We start from the raw sequence: 23,732 nt of genomic DNA, 5'->3' as shown, positions 1-23,732 counted from the left end.
ATCCCCCCCCCTCCAGTGAGGGAGATGAAGGAGGGAAATCCTGCAAGATCTCAGCACTGGGAAGGAGATGCTCCTATTTCTCCCCCCCCCCCCCCCCCTGATTCTCCCTCCTCCCCCCCCCTCTGTCACTGCCCCCCCCCCTGATTCTCCCTCCTCCCCCCCTCTGTCACTGCCCCCCCCCCCTGATGCCCCCCCCCCTCTGATTCTCCCTCCTCCCCCCTCTGTCACTGCCCCCCCCTCCGCGCGCTTCGCACCAACGGCTGCCAGGTCTCGTGAGGAGGGGGCGTGACGGGGGGAGGGGTCAGGCCGCTTCCATTGGCCGAGTGGGCCGGCGGGTGACGTAAGCGCCGGGTATATGCCGGGGGAAGCGGGCAGCGCGCGGGCAGAACCAAAGACCGGCGGAGAGGCCGGAGCGAGAGGAGTAGTGTCACGGTTGCTCTGTGCGGGCGGAGAGAGAGAGAGAGACAGAGAGCAGAGAGCGGTAGTAGTGGTGGTGGGAGTGTCTGACTGCTCGGCCACAGCGGGAGGCCGTAAGGACAACATCGGAGTCCGGCTGCTCGGAGCCGGGGAGGCTGGAGGAACAACACCGGGGTCCGGCTGCTCGGACTCGGAGCGGGCAGAGCCGGCGGGGCAGAGACCCGGGTCGTCCTGAGGGCCCCGCTTCACCACCGGCGAGCCTCGCCTAGCGACCGCAGACCCCCCCCCTCTTCCCTCCCACACGAGCGTCGGCCGTCGGGTCGGCGATCCGGACGCAAGGCCGAGGCCCCGTCAGGGTGGCCGGGCACGAGTCCCGGGCGGCCGCGATGCTTTGCTACGTGACCAGGCCCGACGCGGTGGTGATGGAGGTGGAAGTGGATCCCAAAGCAAACGGCGAGGACTGCCTGAAGCAGGTGAGAGGGGAGAGGAGGGGTAGTGAAGGGAAGGAGGCTGGTGGAGGGAAGGGGGTGTGGAGGGGAAGAGAAGGGGTGTAGAGGGAGGAAGAAAAGAGGAGTGTATGGGGAGGAAGAGGAGAGTGCAGGGGGAAGAGAAAAGTGGGGGAAGAGGAGTGGAGAAGAGGTGTAGAGGGGAGGAAGAGAAGGGGAGTAAAGGAGAGGAAGAGAAGGGATGTAGGAGAGGTGGAGGGGAAGAGGTGTGTGTAGAAAGAGATGTGAGAGGGGGGTCCGACCTCAGGTTCTCTCTACCCAGGCTTCTAACCCATCTGCCTAAAGTGGGACTAGAGTGCATTTAACTCCCTTAAACCCAGCCATCCCTGGACCTTTGTTGCCCTGGTTTATACTTAAGTTGTGAATTAAATTTAGGGTTCAGAGGGAGAACACTTATGATTATGGTTAGCTGTCTTTTTCCTTTGCAATCTCTGTAAACACATGCATTTAACTTTCAGTAAATCCAACCACCGCCTGGTGTTGTCCTGCTTTATGCTGCGATTAATATAGAGGGTAGCAAACTGCTTTGAATTAAATTTGGGGGGTAAGGGACTAGTTTTCTTGAAGTTCAGTTTTCTGTTAACTGCTTTTAATATGATTGCATATCCCCAATACATCCAACCATCTCCTCGTGTGTTTGCTGCCGTGCTTTGTACTGTGATTAATATTTAGTTAGATGCTGTGAATTAAAATTGGGGGTTAGGGGACTCGTTTAATTTTCACTATTTTCTGTAAACGGCATTTAACTTCCTATCATCTGTCATTTGTGTTCTTCTTTGTGCTGTGAGTAATGTTTAGAGTTGTAAACTGCTGCTTTAGTTTACTGTAATTTTTTCCCGTTGCAATTCCTGTAAAACCGCTTGTGTCTTTAATCTTCCTAATAAACCAACCACCAAGCCCCATTTGTGCCAGGATTATTAAATACTGTAAATACTGAGCATTAGAACTGGGGGGGGGGGGAGGGGGGGGGGGGGGGGGGAGTCGGGCTTGAATGCAGTTCACTATACTATTTGTTTTCCTTTGCAATCCCTGTAAACAACCCGTCTGTCCCCCCTCAGGTTTGTCACAGGCTCGGGATTATAGAGGACGACTATTTAGGGCTACAGTATTCGGCGAACAAAGGGGAAACCCTCTGGCTGAACCTGAGAAACAGAATCTCCCAACAGATCGAAGGGATACCTTATAGATTCAAACTGCGAGTCAAATTTTTTGTCGAGCCCCATCTCTTGTTGCAAGAACAAACTAGGTATGTACAAACTTTTTGTTCTGGTTTACATTTTTAAATGTACATTGAGTGAAGTTTTAGTACTTTGCGTGCTTTTTTTTGTGTTGGTCCAGTGCTTCCATTTATTTAAGCGTTTTTGCTGTACTTTGCGTATAGTTTACAGATGACCGATGGTAACCTCAATGCTGGGAGTGTTACTACAGGTCACTGGTAGGAACCAGCCCTTTCACTGTAACCAGACACCGCTTCTAGGTCCTAGTGCTCGCGGTAGGTCCTAGTGCTCGCGGCTGCTGATGTTGTACTTTTGTTTTGCGTTAGTTGGTCTAAAGTAACGGTGGTGCAGTAAAAAGTGTAAGATGTTTACAGCAATTTGTTTGAAGTTTCGGGATGCCAGATTTTTGGTCGGGTAGCATCTATAGAGAGAAATATTGACATTATTTTCAGTTGATCTTCCGTCAAATATAAAGCGTGAAACTTTTGAGTTAAAAACAAACATTTGGAGGAACTCAAGCAGCATAGTCATACAGTGTGGAAACGGGCCCTTCGGCCTAAACTGACCAACGTATCCTGTCTCTGGTCCCACCTGCCCATATCCCTCTAAACCTATCCTATCCATGTATCCATCTAAATATTTCCTAAACGTTGTCATAGTAACCACATCCTCTAGCAGCTTGTCCATGCACCCACCACCCTTGTGTAAAAAAATCTCCCTTTCAGTTTCCTATTAAATCCTTCCTCTCTTGCTTTAAACCTATGCCCTCTGGTTCTTGATTCACCTACTCTTGACTTTGGTTGTTCCTGATTAAAAAGCAGAGCAAGAGACTAAGCAAGTGGTGGAGCTGATTGAAGGAAGAGAATGATGGTTTGCTGATCTGTCTGGAGGAAGTATGTGGGGGGGTGGGAAAGAGAACTAAACAATGATAGAGATAAAGGTGGGTTGTTTCTTACGAATAACGAAACTGCAGATGGTTGAGATGTGAAATAAAACATATGCCAGAAATACTGTAAAGCAGCATCTGTAGTGAAAGTTAATGCTACGCATTCTGCTCTCAGCATGCTGGCTGGCTCTCGTGCTAACATCAGTGGCTGGTCATTTGAAGTTGTTGAAATTTATGAATTTTAGCTTTAAGTGTGTTGTCGGTGCAGGAGGCTGAGGGGTGATCATATAGAGGTGCATAAGATAATGAGGGGGATAGGGGAGACGCATAGTCTTTTACCCAGAGTAGGGGTTCAAGAACCAGTGTATGTAGTTTCATTCAGTTTATTGTCACATGTACTGGAGTACAGTGAAAAGCTTTTCCATGCTATCCAGAAAAAGACAATACATGATTTCAATTGAAGTGAATAATGTTTAGTGCAAGGTAAAGTCCGATCAAAGATAGTCCAAGGGTCTCCAAAGGCTTAGGACTGTTCTCTAGTTATTAGTAGGACAGTGGTTTACGGTGAGAGGAAAATGTGGTAAGAACGCGAGGACAACTTTTTCACTCATTTGATGATAGCTACATTGGACGAGCTGCCAGAGGAGGTAGTTGAGACAGGTACAATGCCAATGTTTAAAGGACATTTGGATAGGTATAGGGAGAGGAAGATTTGGAGGGATATGGGCCAAACCCAGGCAGATTGGATGGGGCATCTTGGTCAGTGTGAGCAAGTTGGGGCCGAATGCCCTATTTCCATGCTGTATGAATCATAATCATAATAGTACTTTATTAGCCAATATGTTTTGCAACATATGAAGAATTTGGTTTGCTATACAGACATGCCAATAAAGAGCAACAAGACACCCAGATAAATTAATAACATGAACAACCACCACAGTGACTCCCCCACATTCCTCGCTGTGATGGAAGGCAAAAAAAAAGTTAAATCTCTTCCCTTCTTTGTTCTCCCGCTGTTGGGGGCCTCGAACCTTCCATTGTCAGGACGATCTTGGCTCCCGCAGCCAGCGGTTGGCCCCTCGGCATCGGGGAGATCAAGCTCCCGCATCGGGGGGAATCTCAACTCCCCGTGCCGGGCGATAGGACCCCGTGTCGGGGCTAGTCCAACCTCCTGCGAGACTGGAGCTTCCTGACATCAGTCTCTACCGGCGACTGCGGGTTCCTCGATGGTGAAATCTGTAGGCCACAGTTGGAGCGTCGATCCCAGGCAAGGGGTCGCAGGCTCAGATGGCAAGTCCACGGCCCCGTGGTGGGGCTCAAAGTCGGTCTTGAGCAAGGCCTCCAGCTCCATGATGTTAGGTCGCAGAGCAACCGAAAAAACGATCTGGAAAACAATCTCCAGCAAGGTAAGAGATTTGAAAAAAACTTTCCCCCTCCCCCAGCCTTCACATTAAACAAACCAGAGAACATTAACACACACTTTTAAAATACACTAAAAAATAACAAAAAAAGATGAAAAGACAGGCAGACTGTTGGCGAGAGCTTACCTGGATTTATCATCAAATCTGTATTCGATTTTTCTGTAAGTTAGTCTGAGTTCTTAAATTTGGATTCTCTGCACATCGCACTCTGCTGGCTCTTAATGTCACAAATTACATCCTACGCGCATGGTAATCAATTCCTTGTACAGTGCCGAAGCTGACTGCGAATGTGTAGAGACTATTGACTGAGAGCAATGTTTTTGAAGTGCTGTGGCCTCGGGCTACATGAAGTAATAACTAGCCTGGCCAAATGCGGTACTGTTCCTCTAGAAAACAATTACCGGTTGAACTGCACGGAGTTCTATTGCTGAGCCCCATTTTGCCACAATTCCGAACGTAAACAAAATCCACCGACCAAGATTATTTCCTGCTTTAATAATAATAATAAATTTAATTTATATAGCGCTTTTCAGGGACTGAAAGTCGCTTTACAAGGCAAGGCAAAAAAACAAAACAAAAACCAAAACAAAACAAAAAATGAGCAACAATTCAAGCACAGATGAAAAGGGAGAAGGACGTGGGGCTAAGGATAGGCAGAGGTGAAGAGATGGGTCTTGAGGCGGGACTGGAAGATGGTGAGGGACTCAAAATTGCAGATCAGTTGGAGGAGGGAGTTCCAGAGCCTGGGAGCTGCCCTGGAGAAGGCTCTGTCCCCAAAACTGCAGAGGTTGGATTTGTGGATGGAGAGGAGACCGGCTGATGTGGATCTGAGGGACCGTGAGGGTTGGTAGGGGGAGAGGAGGAGGTCAGTGGGATATGGGGGGGGGGGCAGATGGTGGAGGGCTTTGTAGGTGAGGACCAGGATTTTGTAGGTGATCCGGTGGGAGATGGGAAGCCAGTGAAGTTGTTTGAGGACTGGAGTGATGTGGTGCCAGGATTTGGTGTGGGTGATGAGTCGGGCGGCTGCGTTCTGGACCAGTTGGAGTCGGTTGATGTAGCTGGAGCTGATGCCAAGGAGAAGTGAGTTGCAGTAGTCCAGTCGGGAGGAGATGAAGGCATGGATGAGTCTTTCAGCAGCGGGAGGTGTGAGAGAGGGTCTGATTTTGGCGATGTTGCGGAGGTAAAATAAGGAGGTTTTAATGACATGGCGGATGTGAGGCTCAAGGGAGAGGGTGGAATCAAAGATCACGCCAAGGTTGCGGGCCTGGGGAGATGGGGAGACAATGGTGCCGTCGATGGTGAGAGTGGGGTTATTGATTTTGCTGAGTGGATTTGGAGCCTATGAGGAGGAATTCTGTTTTATCGCTGTTGAGTTTGAGGAAGTTGTGTTGCATTCAGGTTTTTATAGCTGACAAACAGGAGTTGATATGGGAGAGGGGGGGGTTGTGGGGGGGATTTGGTGCTGAGGTAGATCTGGGTGTCATCGGCGTAACAGTGGAAGTCCAGGTTGAAGTGGCGGAGTATCTGACCAAGGGGGAGGATGTAGATGATGAAGAGGAGGGGGCTGAGTACGGAGAACGCCTTGAGTGACTGGCTGTAGCAGAGGTGTGGTTATGGAGAGAGATGAAGTGGGATCTGTTGGAAAGGTAGGAATGGAGCCAGCTCATTTATGTACCTTTAGAATTATGAGAAATGCTCTGTATTATGATGTCATTTTGTCCCTCGCTGCTTAAACAAACAAACTGGCAAGAGTCGAGAGTGTTTTATCATATGACTCGAGACGAAACAAGGGAACTTTTTCTTGTTCCGCAGCACCACAGATATGTAAACTTGGTAGAAGATAGACACACAATGCTGGAGTAACTCAGCGGGTCAAGCAGCATCTCTGGAGAGAAGGAATGAATGACATTTTGGGTCAAGACCCTTCTTCACACTTGGTACTCTGTATACTCGTATTAAGCAAAAAAGAGAGTTCAACTTGGATATTAAGAAACAAATAAACAATCGTAGTACAAAGATGAAAACAATGTCTATATAGTTTGGAGCTTGTATGGAGATTGTGTTGTTTGGTAGCCGGATGGTTGTAGGAAAGAAGCTGCTCCTGATCCTGGACGTTATAGTTTTCCGGCTCCGGTGCCAACTTCCTGATGGCAGGAGTGAAATGAGAGTGCTGCCAGTGTGTGGTTCTCTGATGCTGACTGCCTTTTTGAGGCAGTGACTCTTGTAGATCCCTAGCGTACTATAACAGAACGGTACTGGAAATAAAAGGTCTGATGTAGGGGCCCGACCTGAAACGTCACCCACACATGTTCTCCAGGGATGCAGGCCTGTCCTGCTGAGTTACTCCAGCACTTTATTTCTCACCTTGGCAAATCAGCATCTGATGTTCCTTGATTCTACTGGAAATACTATCTCTGGAAGAGATGAAAACAACAGTTAAGCCTGTAGATGGCTCCCAACGTGAAACACTGTTGGTCCATTCCCTCCACAGATGCAGCATGAGCCACTGGGGAACTCTGTTCCGACAGCAGTGCGTTTTGCTTAAGATTCCAACATCTGCCCTTCCTTGTGTCACCAGTTCATCTCCCATCCCCAGCTGTTTTCTGGTATTTTCTGTGCTTTAGCGGCTATTTAAAGGCCCCAAATTATCATGACTTAAAGAAAGAGATGCAATCTGTGTAGGCGTTCTTTGTTGTTGGACAAGTTGACAAGTGGAGCAGAATTTCATTAATATTTTAAATGCAGAGTTACAGGTGTGTTTAAAACTTTAAATGTCAGCCATCTAGATTTTTTTCTGTCAATAAAATTGTTCCCTCACAGTAACAGAAACCCGGGTTCAATCCTGATTATGGGTCCTGTCGAGACAGAGTTTGTGTGGGTTTTCTCCAAGTGCACTGGTTTACTTCGCGCCCCTCCCCCTCCCAAAGACGTACAGATTTGCAGGTAAAATTGTAAATTGTCCCTAGTGTGTAGGGATAGTGCGAGTGCACAGGTGGTCACTGATCGGCATAGGCCAAAGGGCTTGTTTCTGCATTGTATCTCTTAAATCAACTGAATTATATAAATATACAAGCTTCATCTATGGCAAAGAATTCCACAGATTCACAACTCTCTGGGTGAAAAAAATGTTTCCTCACCTCCGTCCTAAATGGCCTACCCCTTAACTCTAATCCCTGGTTCTGGACTTCCCCAACATCGAAAACATTTTTTCCTTCATCTGCCTTGTCCAATCCTGTAGGAATTTTATATGTTTCTGTAAGATTCCCTCTCATCCTAAATTCCAGTGAATACAAGCACAGTCGACCCATTCTTTCATCATACTCAGTCCCGCCATCCTGGGACTTAATCTGGTGAGTTGCACTCCCTTAATAGCAAAAATGTCCTTCCTCAATTAGGGGACCAAAATTGCACACAATACTCCGGGGTGCGGTCTTATCAGAGCCCTGTACAAATGCAGTAGGACCTCCTTGCTCCAAAACTCAAATCCTCTTGCAATGAAGGCCAACATGCCATAAGCTTTCTTCATTGCCTGCTGTTCCTGCATGCTTACTTTTAGTGACTGACGTACAAGCACACCCAGGTCTTGTTGCACCTCACCGTCTCCTAATCAGACACCATTCGGATAATAATCTGCCTTCCTGTTCTTGCCACTGAAGTGGATAACTTCACATTTATCTACATTATAATGCATCTGCCCACTTACCCAACCTATCCAAGTCACCCTGCAGCCTCATAGCATCCTCCTCGCAGCTCGCGCTGCCACCTAGCTTTGTGTCATCCGCAAATTTACAGATGTTACATTAAATTCCCTTGTCTAATTTGTTAATATTGTAAACAACTGGGGTCCCAGCACCCTGAGCCTTGCAGCATCCAACTAGTTACTGCCTGCCATTCTGAAAAGGACCAGTTAATTCCTACTCTTTGCTTCCTGTCTGCCAACCAATTCTCTATCTATGTCAATACCCAACCCCCAATACCATGTGCTCAAATTTTGCACACTAATCTCTAGAGTGGGACTTTGTCAGAGGCTTTTTGCAAATCCAGATACACCACATCCACTGGCTCTCCCTTATCCATTCTACTTGTTATATCTTCAAAAAATTCCAAAAGTTTATTCAAGCATTTTTGATTTTCATTCCAATTAATTTTAATGATCAGTCTGCCTTTAAATGTCAAACAGTTATGGTGTATGTTCTTTTTTGCGTTTTATCTCTAATATCTGTTTGTTACTTTGTATAGTTAAGAGGCATCTATGCAGTCCCATGTATTTCAACAGTTGCTCATTGTTGCTTGCTGTGTGGCTTGCCCGCCAGTAACCTCCTGTTTACATTGTTGCCGTTTGACCGAGAGTTACCTCTGAAGTGTTGTGCTTGGTGCCTCTGGGTAAATGAAGTCAAACCAGCTTCCTCATGTTACAGCTCCTCTCACACTTGTTTTTTTTTTAAATCTTTTTTTTAAAACCCAAAGTAATTTTAAATTCTTGAACACTTAAGTTTTGAGACCATACTTGCTTGCAAAACCTGCTTTTGGTTCGCTTTTGCTTCCTGCAGTCAAAGTTAATGATTTTGTCTTCCTCTGGTTGCTTATCCCCAGCCATAATTCATGCTGAATCTCTCATTTTGATCCTGTCTGTCCTGCACCTCCCTTGTACTATATCCTGCTGTGGTCAGAAGCACTGCAGTGTACACAGCTGGGGGGGGTTTCCTTCCTTCATAGAAGTTTTGTTTTTCTGCCTCTGGTGTCGTCTGCCATTATGTTCTCATTTTATATTGTCAAAAAAGGAGATGGGAATGGCAAATGGCACGCGAGAAACTGCAGATGCTGTCGTCTTAAGTGAAACTGCACGATCTCAGCGGGTCAGGCAGCATCTAGGGAGGGAAATGGACCAACAACGTTTTCATAAATTCATGTAAAAGGAGCAGGATTTGGCCTTTCGGCCTGTCAAATCCACTCTGCCATTCAGTCATGGCTGATCTTTCTTTTCCTCTCAACTCCATTCTCCTGCCTTCTCCCCATAACCCCTGACACCCATGCTAACCTTTGGGGGGGTGGGTACTTTCAGACTAATGGGGTGGGAGGGGGGGGAGAAGAAGAGCTGCAAAAAAGTGAGGGCAGGGCAAATAATGGGAAGTGCTAGGCATATAAATTGAGGGAGAATGCTAATAGGCAGATGTGTGGGTAGACATGAAAAAAACAGCTAAAAGGGTGTCAGGAAAAGAAGGGGGGAGGGACTAAAGGGAGATAAGCATATGGAGGAGGGGAAATGAGCAGGAGAGGGAGTAATGTATGTGCATCAGGGTGGGCAAAGGAGGAGGGTATGACTTGCAATTGGACAATTCAATGTTCATACTATTGGGTTGTAAGCTACCCAAGTGGAGCGGTGTGCCCACGTAGAATGAATTGTTTAGCAAGGAACTGCAGATGCTGGTTTACACCAAACATAGACACAAAGTGTTGGAGTAACTCGGCGGGTCGGGCAGCATCTCTGGATAAATAGGATGGGTGACGTTTCGGGTCGGAACCCTACAGACTGAAGACTTTTGAGTTACTCCAGCCACTTAGTGTCTCTTTGGGAATGTATTGTTGTTCCTGATCCAATGATCTTATTCCAGGAATGGAGGAGGCCAATTATGGGGAATGGGAGTTAAAATGGTGTGCAACTGGGAGATCCAGCAGACCTTAGCAAACAGATGTGTGCAGAAAAATGGTCGTCACCTGGTTAACTGTGTTCAGTAAGATTTACAAGGATGTTGCCAGGGCTAGAGTGTTTGAGCTACAGGGAGAGGTTGAGTAGGTTGGAACTCCATTCCTTGGAGCGCAGGAGGATGAGGGGTGATCTTATAGAAGTGTATAAGATCATGAGAGGAATAGATTGGGGTAGATGTTTCTTGCCCAGAGTATAGGTTTATGGTGAAGTGCAAAATATTTAATGGGGAACTGAGAGGTTGTGTGGAACAAGCTCCCAGGGGAGGTAGTTGAGGCAGGGTCTATCCCAACATTTAAGAAAGAGACAGGTACATGGTTTGGGGGGAAATGGGCCAAACGCAGGCAGGTGAATATGTTGGCCGGTGTGGGCAAGTTGGGACTATCACTCTATTACTCTAATCTATCTATATGATCTATTAGGTCAATGTTTGGCCTCGCTGATGTAAAGGAGGCTTCCTATTCCATCATTGTGGCCAATTAACCTTGTTTTGTATGGAACCGTTCAAGCCTTGCCCAATGATTTCAGCATAAAGTTCATATTGGTCTGAATTTGATGGTTAGGCTGGGTCCAAATGGAGCATTGTTTACAATAATGACAAATGCAGTTTCACCACTAATTACTTTCTCAGCAAAAACTCAGTTTCGAGAGCTGACCAAACATCAACTTCTGAAGATTTATTATGGAACAGGACTTGTTAATCTAACAGAACAGGCCTTGAAAGATAAGCTATCTAATTTGTCATGTGTAACAACTTCTCTAACTTCAAATAGCCCTTGCTTTCCCTCTCCATCCCCTCCCCCTTCCCAGTTCTCCCACCAGTCTTACTGTCTCACATTCTATCTCTGTCCCGACCACTCCCCTGACATCAGCCTGAATAAGGGTCTCGACCCGAAACATGACCCATTCCTTCTCTCTAGAGATGCTGCCTCACCCGCTGAATTACTCCAGCATTTTGTATCTAATTTATCAGTTGTGGTGCTATCTGAGTTTTCTCACAGCTGGAATTGGTGATTAAGGAACATAATGTTTTAATGCTGGAATTTGTCATTCTGCCATATTTGCACAATGATTTTGGAGTTATTAGTTATAACTACTTTGCAATCTATTTTCTCTTCCCTCACATAAACATAAACCCCTCTCCCTCTCCAAATAAGTCGATCTCTCTGGAGAAGGTTGGATATGCAATTTATTCTTGTTCACTGGAGCAATTCATTCCAGTGCGGTGTCCTTGATAGTATTTATTGTACAAATCTTAATTAATAGCCAATGCTGTTTTTAATCTGGCATACACTTTTCCTAGCATTTGAGTTTATCGTGAACACAAAAGTGCTGGAGTAATAGGCCTGTCCCACTTAGGCGATTTTTTTTTTTTGGGCAACTACAGGCAACTGCCGCAAAATTTTGAACACGTTGAAAATGTTTTGCAACAGCGGCGACAATTTTTGGTGTCATTCGACGTAGGGGTTATCGTAAGCGCTGTCGTAAGTTGTCACCTACGACGCCATTATAAATAGTCCCTGGCAGTCGCCTAAGTAGGACAGGCCCATAACTCAGCGAGTCAGGCAGCATCTGTGGAAGGGGAGGAAGGATTACATTTTGAGTCTGGACCCTTCTTCAGACTTTGTAGTAGGGAGGAAGAAAGCTGGAAAAGAGGTGGGGGGGCAGGACAAAGCCTGGGAATTGAAAGGCAGATACAGGTTAGGGGAGGTTTGACTGGCCCTTCGAGTCAGCACCGCCATTCAATGTGATCATGGCTGATCATCCCCAATCGGTACCCCGTTCCTGCCTTCTCCCCATATCCCCTGACTCCGCTATCTTTGAGCCCTATCGAGCTCTGTTCAGTTTGTGTTCAGTTGGGGGGGAGGGAATTGGAGAGATAGGAAATGTTTGTAATGGTCAAAGATGTCTATTTTTCACGAAGCAGTCTTAAATTTGGGGTTTATAGTAGATGATATTTGAGCCCACTCTATGACGAGGCTAAAAAAAACAATGTTTTAATTGGTTATAGAATGTTTAACTGCCGTTTAAAATCCCTTTGCATTCCAAGTTGTTCATCAATGTTTAAAGTCATCTGTATTTGTTGTGTTTCAGGCACCAGTTTTTTATGCATGTACGAGATGACCTCCTGGGTGGCCGTCTTCAATGTTCAACGGAGCACGCTGTGGACTTGAGTGCACTTCTAGCACTGGTGGAATTTGGAGACTACAATCAAAACACTGCCAAGTATTCTTACGAAGATCTCTGTGCAAATGACTTAAACACTACCATTTTGAACAGGTAAATGGACTGCAGCCAGCTGCAAACTGCTCACCTTCCCAAGTTATTGGACCATCATTAAGTACAGACCTTATGTAGATCTATCGGAACAACCAATGCACGATGGCCCCCAAAGTGTGGTGATTTATTTGGCCAGTTCTTAGTTATCCAGCATGAAATTAGGGCCTTCTGTCTAACTTGTCCATGACATCCAACATACCAACTACACTAGTCCCACCTGCCCATGTTTTCCCCATATCCCTGTAAACCAACCTGGTGTAAATTTTGCCTACCCAGGGAGTAAATTTGTTGATTTTGGATTTGTACATATTTTTTCTCATTGACTAACTGTTTGGTTCTAGTCTACCAGTATCTGTTCATTATTAGTTCATAAATAAGCAAAATAACATTCATATGCTATTAAAGTTGTCTGGGGAAAACGGGACAAAAAAGGTTGGGAACCCCTGCTGTAAACCTTTCCTACCCATTCCTCATCCCAGAGAAAGATCTATCAATATCCGGCACAGTGGCGCAGCGGTAGAGTTGCTGCTTCACAACACCAGAGACCCGGGTTCGATCCCGACTACAGCCGCTGCCTGTGTGAAGTTTGCACATTCTCCCTGTGACTGCATGGGTTTTCTCTGGGTGCTCTGGTTTTATCCCACACTCCACAAAGAAGTACAGGTTTGTAGGCTAATTGGCTTAGCACAATTGTAAACTAGCCCTAGTGTGTACAGGATAATGCTATTGTACGGGGATTGCTGGTTGGCACGGTGGGCCAAATGCCCTGTTTCCGCACTGTTTCTAAACTGAATTAAACTAAAATCATCCAATGCAGTTGCTCTGTCCTTTTTAAAACCTCTTATCTACCTGTTCTTCACCTTAGTTGAATTTGACTTGCATTTACTTACAGTACTATATAATGTGGATTTAGACACAAATAGCTGGTGTACCTCAGTGAGGGCAGGCAGCATCTCTGGAGAGAAGGAACGGGTGATGTTTTGGGTCAAGACCATTGGGCCACCCATTCCTTCTCTCCAGAGCTGCTGAGTTTCTTCAGCTTTTTGAGTCTATCTTTGGTTTAAACCAGCATCTGCAGTTCCTTCTTACACTATATAATCTGATTGGATAGCAAGCAAACCTAGCTTTTCACTGGGCCTCGATACCATGTCCTTAATTTTAAAGAAGGTTGCACTGAGCTTCTATATTAACCCTGATCAGCTTTTGATCTTTCCAGAATTTGTAGTAAATAAGAATTATTTTAAGAAATTATTTGTTACATGTGTTTAGAGGTTAATTAAATTCACCTGGTTCTTTTTAAAAATTTTAAACCCTTTTCTCAGCACTGGTTTGCCACACATTCTTCACCACTGGGGGTCTAAGATATCTGCCTACTAAGTCTGCCTCTGAAGTCGGCTATGGGAAAGGATCTGCTGGCACTGGCCAGAGTTCCAGAGCCCTGGCTATGGGCCAAATTCAAGCAGCCTATCGGCTGCGGAAGTCCCGATGAGGTTGAGATCGGTTACCTCGCCCGGCCTTGGTTCCTCATTTTCCAGGGGCTTCAAGCTCGCTCCTATAAATTTGTCTGGAGTAAGATCATAAATGATAGGAGTAGAATTAGGCCATTCGGTCCTTCACCTCTACTCCACCATTCAATCATGGCTGATCTATCTCTCCCTCCTAACCCAATTTTCCTGCCTTCTCCCAATAACCTCTGACACCTGTACTAATCAAAAAGAGGTGTCGGGCCACCAGTTGCTGGAAAATCGGTGGTGGGCCTGTATTTGATGGAATTATTGAAACCCCGCTCTCTTTCAACAGTATTGTTGCCAAACACAAGAGTTTAGAAGGAATGAGTCGCTGCACTGCCGAGTATCAAGTTCTACAGATTGCATGTACGCTGGAGCACTATGGTGTGGAGTGGCATCCCGTCAAAGATGGAGATGGACAAAAGATGGTGATTGGTGTGGGGCCAAATGATATATCTGTCTGTAAAGAGGACTTGACTCTGATTAACAGGTAAATGGCATTTTCTACCTGGTTTCTATCAAAACTTCCTTCAAATATTGATCCATATATGTTACCCTCGACTGTTAATATTTTGTATAGTAATCTTAAGTTTTAGTTCCACTGATTTGTTTATTTGATAATTTTGGCCACTGCTTCAGTCCCACCTGCAATCATCTATGAGGTGTTATCTTTAGTTTGGAACAAGACATTAGAGATCCAGCACAGAAACGGGCCTTTCGAACTACCGAGTCTACGCCGACCAGCAATTACCTATACACTAGTACTATCCTACACACTAGGGACAATTTACAGAAGCCAATTAACCTACAAACCTACATGTTTTTGGAGTGAGATAAAACTGGAAAATACCCTTGCAGTCTCGGGAAGAACGTAGAAACTCTATAGAGACAACACTCGTAGTCAGGATCAAACTCTGGTCCCTGGCATTGTAGTGTAGCAACTCTACTGCTCTGCCACTGTGCCACCCTGATGGGTCTAGATTGATCAGTGGAGTTGGTGGGATGAAGGGTCTGTTTCCATGCTGCATCTTTAAACTCTTAAGTTTGTGTAGAAGTAATTAACTGTTTATTCTGCAAGGTCACTCATTGCAATAATTTAAATCTGCTTTTTTGTGTTGCTTTCATTAGCAAGAGGGTAGTTAATCTGTGGAATTCATTGACACAGACAGCTGTGGAGACTGACATGGGGTATTTTTAAGCTAGAGAGTGATGGCTTCTATATTAGGAAGGAAGTCAAAGGTTATGGAGAGAAGGTAGGAATGGGGTTGAGAGTGAAAAATAGATTAGCCATGGCTGAATGGCGGAGTAGAATTCTGCTCCTATGTCTTATGGTCTTGCTGTTGGAGTAGTATTACATCACATTTCCCTTCATTTATACTTCATCCACCAATTTTCTTTGAAGATATACAAAAAAATGCTGGAGCAACTCAGCGGGTCAGACAGCAACTCCAGAGAAAAGAAACGGGTAACATTTTGAGTCGACACCCTTCCTCAGACCAAAATGTCACCTATTCCTTTTCTCCAGAGATGCTGCCTGACCCGCTGAGTTACTCCAGCATTAAAACCAAGCCAATTAACCTGCAAACCCGTACTACTTTTGAGTGTGGGAGGAAACCGAAGATCTCTGAGAAAATCCATGCAGGTCACGGAGAATGTGCAAACGTGATACAGTCAGGATCAAGCCCAGGTCTGCAGCAAATCTACTGCTGCGCCACCATGCCGTCCTTGTCTTCTGGTGATCTCGGGTAGTAAACCTTGGGCTTACACACGCACGCACTGGCATTCAATGTCGTGACGCATGCATTAAAATATTTTATTGTCATAACTGAATTTGGACGGCGAAGCAGGTTTGTTCACTTCTGTATCGTTTCTATTTCAGGATTTCGTATCCTATTATCCAGATGGCAACCCAATCCAATAAGAATGTTTTCCTGACCATCACCAAGGAGTTGGGCAGCGTCGTGCTGATGTTGAAGTTGATAAGCAACAGGGCAGCAAGCGCCCTTTACCGTGCAATAACCGAGACCCATGCATTTTACAGGTATGGTTTTGTACTGTCGCACTTAAGTGGTTCACTCTCTATAACAAGGGTTTCCAACCTGGGGTGAATTACCCAGGGGGTACATTTGTTGATTGTGGATTTGTACATGTTTTTTCTCATTGACTGACTGTTTGGTTCCGGTATCTGTTCATCATTAGTTCATAAATAAGTGAAATGACATTGTTATGTGCTATTAAAGTTGCCAGCGGTAAACGGGATGAGAAAGGTTGGGAACCCCTGCTCTGTAGCTTGCATTTATGTGCGGTTGATTCTTTGCACTTACTTTCATAAGTTCTTGAGTAATAGAAGCAAAATTGGACCATTTGGCCCATTGAATCTACTCTGCTGTTCCATTGTGGTTGATCTACTGTTGCCTCTCAACCCCCATTCTCCTGCCACCACCTCTTCCCCCCCCCCCCCCCCCCCCCCCCCCCCCCCCCCCCCCCCCCCCTCCCCTCTCGTAACCCCATACAACCCTATTAATCAAGAAACTGTCATTCCCTGCCTTAAAAATATCCATAAACTTGGCGTCCACAGCTGGCTGTGGCAATGAATTCCACAGATTCACCACCCTCTGACAAAATAAATTCCTCCATCTCATTTCCTAAAGTATGTCCTTTTATTCTGAGCCTGTGGCCTCTGGTCCTAGAATCATTGTGTTGAGATTTATTCCTCTTGGAATTTGTTTACGGAGAGGGAGGGGACAGAGACGTGTGCTGAATAACTCAATGGGCCAGTCAGCATCTTTGGAGAACAGTGGGTAGCATGTTGGCGCAGTGGTAGAGTCATGGCCTTACAGCACCAAGACCTGGGTTCGATCCTGACTGGGTTCTATCTGCAATGAGTTTATAGGTTCACCGTGTGACCTCGTGGGTTTTCTCTGGGTGCTCCGGTTTCCTCCCACGATCAAGGCATACATGCTTTGATAAAAATTGTCCCTAGTGTGTAGGATGGTGCTAGTGTATGGGGATTGTTGGTCGGTGTGGCCTCAGTTGTCCGAGGGGCCTGTTTACACTCTGTACCTCTAAAGTAGACTAAACATGGATAGGTGCCATTTTGGGTCGGGACACTTCTTCAGGCATCGGCCTCTGCACTTTTTTTTTATCAGCATCTGCAAATTTGTTTAGCTTGCAGAAGTACAGATGATCAACTTCAACCCAGTTCTAATTTAATACACACAGTGCACCATGAGTAATTTGGCTTGTGGATTGAAAGATCTCCATCATGATTTTATTATAGGCAGTCCTACAGCACAGAGACGGGCCTAATGACCCAACTCATCCATGCCCAGCTAGGCCCATTTGGCCCATATCACTCTAGATGTTTCCTATTCGTGTACCCGTCCAAGTGTCTCTTGGTCCTGCCTTAACTACCTCCTACGACAGCTCATCCCATCTACCCACCATCCTCTGAGTGGAAAAAGTTGTCTCTGGTTCCTTTCAAACCTTGCCCCTCTCGGTATTTAGCACCCATCGCAATCAGTCTTAAGAAGGGTCCCAACCTAAAACATCACCTATCTGTGGTCTCCAGAGATGCCGCCTGATCCACAGTTATTCCAGCACTTTATATCTTCCCTTGCAAATGTACTGCACTGGGATGCCAGCCTCTTTCGTAAGATTAGTCTTTAGAGTATCTGACATTTCTTTTTCAGGTGCGACACCGTCACGAATGCGGTCATGATGCAGTACAGCAGGGATTTCAAGGGCCATCTTGCTTCTTTATTCCTCAATGAAAACATCAATCTTGGCAAGAAATATGTCTTTGACATCAAACGCACATCCAAGGAGGTTTACGACCACACGCGGAGAGCTTTATATAATGCAGGCATTGTAGACTATGTTCCGAGCAGTGATCAGGATGGCCAGAACTCTCCGCTTAAATCTTCTGACCTTGAACTGAACTGTAACAGTTGTGAAGGACTGAGCTGTCAGCAAAGCCAGATACTCCAGGAGAAGATTCGAAAGCTTAAAGAAGCCCTCCTGTGCATGGTCTGTTGTGGTGAAGAGATCAATACAGCTTTCTGTCCCTGTGGGCACATGGTTTGCTGTGATACTTGTGCAAGTCAACTCCAGGTAACTTTAATATACTTTCATCTATCATCATTGCCTATCACGCGTGTGTGTTGGCCCATATGCCAAGACACCCATTTTTTCCTTATGCAATGATTCCAAGTTCCACTACCAGATTTGTACCTACTGTCCATTTGAGCTTATCACACCTATCACCTGGTAGATAAAAATGCTGGAGAAACTCAGCGGGTGAGGCAGCATGTATGGAGTGAAGGTAAAGGTGATGTAAAAGGTGATGTATAATGGGATATCATATGGATGCTGCCTCACCAGCTGAGCTACAAGAGTCGAGAGTTTTATTGTCATGTGTCCCAGATAAGACAATGAAATTCTTGCTTGCAGCAGCACAACAGTATATATAAACATAATACAGAACAGGAGATTACTTCTCCAGCATTTTTATCTACCTAGTGTACAGGTGATTGACGCAGTTTCGATGGGCCGAAGCACCCGTTTCCACGCTGTATCTCTAAACTAAACAGGCAGAGAAATGGCAAATGGAATTTAATCTGAGGAAGTGAGACTTTGCACTTTGGTTAAGGGAAATTATACAGTTAATGGCGAGACCCATAACAGCATTTAACGTACAGAAGCATCTTTCAGTTCTAGTTCATTGCATCCAGAAAGTGCAATACAAATAGTGATCAGTGAGGCAAATGGTATGCTTAGCTTCATCAGTCAGGCCAATGATTACAAGAAGATAGACACAACATGCTGGAGTAACTCAGTGCGACAGGCATTACAAGAGTCAGGAGCTCATATTGCAGCTTTGTAGGCCTTTGGTCAGGGTGCATTTGGAATTATGGGTGCAGTTCTGGATATCTCATTAATAATCATGATCGTACTTTATTAGCCAAGTATGTTTTGCAACATACAAGGAATTTAATTTGCCATATAGTCATACCAATAAAAAGCAACAGAACACACAAAATACATTTTAACATAGGCTTCCACCACAGTGACTCCTCCACAATCCTCACTGTGATGGAAGGGGAAAAAAGTTCACTCACTTCCCTTTGTTCTCCCGAGGTCGGGAGCCTCGAGCCTGCCGTTAACGGGACGATCTTGGCTCCTGTAGCCGGCAGGAGGGGGGGAGGGGAGGGGGTCGCAGCACCCCTGTGCCGGGCGGTCGGACCCCGGGTTAGGGCTAGTCGAACACCTTTATTTATTTACCTGCTCTGTGGCTGTGTGTTTTCAGCTTTTCAAGGTCACATCCACATAATACCTGTTTTAAATGTGGTGAGGATTTCTGACTTGCAGGCAGAGGGTTCAAAGCCCCACTCCTCTGAGGAAAATGTTTCTTCCCATCCTACTTCTAACACTTAATGAATATGTATTGCCTGCCCAATTACTTTTCTCACTGGCTCTTTCTCCCAGTGTAGTCCCTTGATCTTAACCCATCTCAAACCATACCTCAGTCTCTTTGTTTTAATAAGGAAAAAAAAATGTCAGGTTTTGTTGGTATTTGTACAACTAATTTTCCAGGCCTGGCTATATCACCATGTCGTCATCATCATCATTATCGTTGAAAACATCAACGGGCACGGTGCCTTATAATTCTATGTGTGACAGTGACCGCCCAACTTCTTCTTTTAGTGCTGTTACATATTCTTGTAACTGTTAGTACAGAACCAGGGTCTGTACTAACAGTTTGTAGCATGAATTTGCACCCCTTATCTTTTATCAACTGAGACAAATGTGCTGAATGCGTCCATAGCTTTTATAGAACTTGGGACAGTACTGCCTTCAACCCACAGTGTTTACTTATAGTTTACAGTCATATGTACCAAGGTATAGTGAAAGGCTTTGGTGACGTGCTAACCAGTCAGTGGAACGACCATACATTACAATTGAGCCATCCACAGATGTATGATACAGAAAATAATGTTCCGTGCATTTAAAAGTCCAGTAAAGTGTGCGGATCGCCAGTGAGACAGCCTGTGAACATGATACCATCGGGTCATAAGTGATGGGAGTAGAATTAGGCCATTTGGCCTGTCAAGTCTATTCTGTCATTCAATCATGGCTGATCTATCTCCTAGCCCCATTCTCCTGCCTTCTTCCCATAACTTCTGACGCCAAGACTATCACTTATCTATAGTCCATATCCCATAATCCATATCCCTCCATTTCACGCATGCCCATATGCCTATCCAAGAGCCTTTTAAGCACAACTAAACTCTGCTTCAACTTCCACCCTCGCTGTGTTCCAGAAACTAGTCACCCTCGTTAAAAAAAAAACATATGCAGCCCTGCATTTCTGTAACTGTCTCGACATCAGAGGTTTGCAGAAATGTATTCAAGATCCCCCTCTTTTATGCACACTTATAATGTTACCCTTTATTGCATTTACCTTGCACCTTCCCCACAATTGAGTTCCATTTGTCAATTTATAGCCATCTAACCAGTGTAAAACATGAAGAGTCTGTTTATGGACCTGCTTTAGTTTTGTTTGGAGATACAGCATGGAAACGGGCCCACCGGGTCCACTCCAACCAGCGATTTCCGCACATTAACATTATCCTACACCCACTAGGGGCAATTTTTACATTTATACCAAGCCAATTAACCTACAAACCTGTACGTCTTTGGAATGTGTGAGGAAACCCAGACAGGTCACAGAGAGAACGTACAAACTCCGTACAGACTGCACCCGTCATCGGGATCGAACCCGGGTCTCAGGCGCAGCATTCGTTGTAAAGCAGCAACTCCACTGCTGTGCCACTGAATTAATCAAATCCAGTAGCTCCATGACAAATTGTTTCTAAATGCCTTTAATTTACCCATTGTCCCCCACGATGCTCTTTATTTTGCTGCACTTCAAATCATTCTTCTAGCTTGCATATCCCTTGAATGGGTATGACATGAGCACCCTTGTACTGAACAATGTTGCAGCTTGGATCTCTTACTTGAGCCCTTTCTGTAGCTATGTTGTATAATTAATTGCAATAGCTGATATTTGTTACTTGGTTTGGATATCACAATGGGAAGAGTAGCTTGCTGGAGCTAGAGGTGTCATGGCTGAGTGCAGTGTTTTCTGGGTCTATAATCTAGCTGCTTCTTCCAGGAGTCGTAGAGGGGCCCTTTGACTCAACTTGGCCACAATGACCAACGTGTCCCACATGCCTGTGTTTGGGCCGTATGCCTCTAAACCTGTGCTATCCATGTACTTGTCTAAATGTTGCAATAGTACCTGCCTCAACCACCTCCTCCGACAGTTCGTTCCATACACCGACCGGTTCTTATTAAATCTTTCCCCCTCACCTTGAACCTATGTCCTCTGGTTCTTCATTCCCCTACTCTGAGAAAGGGACTCTATGCGTTTACCTGATCTATTCCTCTTGCAGTTTTGTACACCTCTATAAGATCTCCCCTCATCCTCCTGCAATAAAGGAATAAAGTCGTAGCTGACTCAGTTAGCATGCTGTTTATAAGTATTAGTTGAATGTGCTGTTTTTAAGAGTAGTAGATATGTACGCAACCTACAGCGATGATATATCAGGCAATGGACGGGTGGGGGAGAAGGTGAAAGAATGTTAAGGACTGATCCTTCACTGAGGTTCTTGGTAAAAACAAAAAATCTAAATACAGATCATCAGGTGTAGCAGAAAAAACTGATAATACTCAACAAGCTAGAAATGTTTCCACCTTTATGACTGCATTTCTAGAGTGCCAGTTTTTACATTTTGCTTCAGGGGTTTGTACTTTTCATAGCACAGGAGCAGAGTTAGACCATTTGGCCCATCGAGTCTATGCCACCATTCAGTCGTGGCTGATCTATTTTTCCCGCTCAACCCCATTCTCCTGTCTTCTGCCCATAACCTTTGACCCCCCTCGCTAATCAAGAGGTGGCTTCCTCTGCCATTTGTGGCAATTACATTTTATTTCCTACTTTAGAGAGACGGTGCAGAAACTGACCCTTCGGTCCACGTAGTCCGTGCCTGTCAGTGATCCCCGTACACTAGTACTATCCTACACATTGGGGATAATTTGCCCTTTTACTGAAGCCAATGAACCTGCAAACCTGTACGTCTTTGCAGTGTGGGAGGAAACCGGAGCACCTGGAGAAAACCCACGGTCACAGGGGGAGAACGTACAAACTCAGTACAGACAGCACCCGTCAAACTCAGTACAGACAGCACCCGTCATGCTGCCCTTTTTGTTTTCATATTAAAATCTAAAATCTCTTCTCTGTAATTTTTTTTTTCCCAGGCTTGCCCCGTATGCCGTTCTGAAATTGATCACGTTCAGCATGTGTTCCTGCCCACGTGCGCCAGTCTGTTGAACCTGACTGTGATATGAATAGTTTGGAGAAGAGTTTGTGAAGCTAACACGACAGAGGACTGGAGGTGCTGCAGGTTTCTCGATGCAAATATACCAGTTTGTTTGTGTTTGCATCTCGTGGCGTATTTGGAAGGTTCCCAATACTTCCAGGCCAGTGATGGTGATTCGATGGACCGGAACTTCTGTCACAGATGGTATTAAGAGACTTGCCAGTTTTAAAACCTTTCAAACCCAATTGCATTTTTTTTTGTGTGTATCAGTTGACCTGAATTGCATTGTGACTAGTAGCAGCAGCAGCTAGTCATTGAGACCGTGTAACAGTGATACTGCCTAAACAATTTTTTTTTTTTTTGGAGTGCCCATCCATGGCATTAGAACTGTTATGTTGTGCTATCTCTTTTTATTACAATGATTTTAAAAGCGATTTTTTGATTTGTAGTTCACAAGTGTATTGGCTCGAAAAATGTAGCGAAATTGGTGCAATGGTGCAGAATCATTTGAGGTGTATAATAGCTTTATCCATCTTCCATCAAACCAATTGTAAGGTGAACAACATATTTACACTTTTATTTTAAAATTATTCTGATCTTGGGCGTCTACATCAGAAAAGGTCTTTTTTTTTAATTCTCAAATATGCAATTGTATTAGTTATACTTTCGTGGCTATGACAAGTTTCGAGTGTGAAACCAAGTGTAGAGCTATTCCAGTTTGATTACTGGATATTTATACCTCGTGTAGGGTCAGTAGAAAATTTCGGATGCAAGGACTTGCTGAAAGACCAATTTGTGTGCAATTCTGACTGCGTTAAGGCTAAGCATAAAACTGTCACTTTATAAAAGGAATTCCAAATGTTCATAGGGTAGCCTTAATGTAGCAGCAATGACAGACACCGTGTGTTCATGTACAGATCGGGTTCTTTGCACAGACGTTTTGACTTTAAAATATATTATTGTCTGTCATGTTTGACACAATCTATTTTTACACTTTGTACAAATTAGATTTATTTCCATTTGAAGAAAACATTGTCTAAGCTAGATTTAACTCCTTTTTGTATTCCTTTTAAAGTATGTTAATAAAAACTTTTGTATCATTTTATGATGTGTATGCGTCAAGAAATTATAGAATGCGTCGTTGTTTGTCCACTCTCATCCTTCTGAACTCCAGAGTGTACAAGCCCAGCTGCTCCATTCTCCCAGCATATGACAGTCCCGCCATCCAGGGAATTAACCTCGTAAACCTACGCTGCACCCCCTCAATAGACGTTGCTGGTGATATTTACTCTTAGGTAGCTGAAGATATTCCCTTGGACAAAATATGATGAATGAAGTAACTAAAGCTTGTAACACAGGCAATAATGTAATCGAACAGAGTCAATATACACTAGTCCCAGTGTGAAGTG

General features: G+C 44.9%; 1 protein-coding gene across 1 annotated transcript; it reads left to right on the top strand.

Annotated features, from left to right (window-relative positions):
* The first annotated feature begins 461 nt into the window (after nt 1–461).
* LOC129708442 (E3 ubiquitin-protein ligase MYLIP-like) lies at nt 462–23,426 on the top strand. Its single transcript, XM_055654215.1, has 7 exons — nt 462–890; nt 1,982–2,169; nt 12,246–12,431; nt 14,232–14,429; nt 15,819–15,980; nt 17,632–18,052; nt 22,262–23,426. Exons 1-7 carry the CDS (start codon nt 804–806, stop codon nt 22,349–22,351), a joined length of 1,332 nt encoding a protein of 443 aa, XP_055510190.1. The 5' UTR covers nt 462–803; the 3' UTR covers nt 22,352–23,426.
* The last annotated feature ends 306 nt before the right edge of the window (nt 23,427–23,732 follow it).

The sequence above is a fragment of the Leucoraja erinacea genome, chromosome 2, assembly GCF_028641065.1.
Source record: "Leucoraja erinacea ecotype New England chromosome 2, Leri_hhj_1, whole genome shotgun sequence".
Taxonomy (NCBI): Eukaryota; Metazoa; Chordata; class Chondrichthyes; order Rajiformes; family Rajidae; genus Leucoraja; species Leucoraja erinaceus.
The sequence above is the reverse complement of the archived record's forward strand: the minus strand, read 5'-3'. Positions and strand labels throughout refer to the sequence as shown.

Bases quoted from the DNA above. Each gene is read 5' to 3' on its own strand.
- LOC129708442 (XM_055654215.1), top strand. From the start codon at position 804: ATGCTTTGCTACGTGACCAGGCCCGACGCGGTGGTGATGGAGGTGGAA. The intron at 14,430-15,818 runs GTAAATGGCATT...TTTCTATTTCAG, and splicing joins GACTTGACTCTGATTAACAG to GATTTCGTATCCTATTATCC. The intron at 18,053-22,261 runs GTAACTTTAATA...TTTTTTTCCCAG, and splicing joins CTTGTGCAAGTCAACTCCAG to GCTTGCCCCGTATGCCGTTC.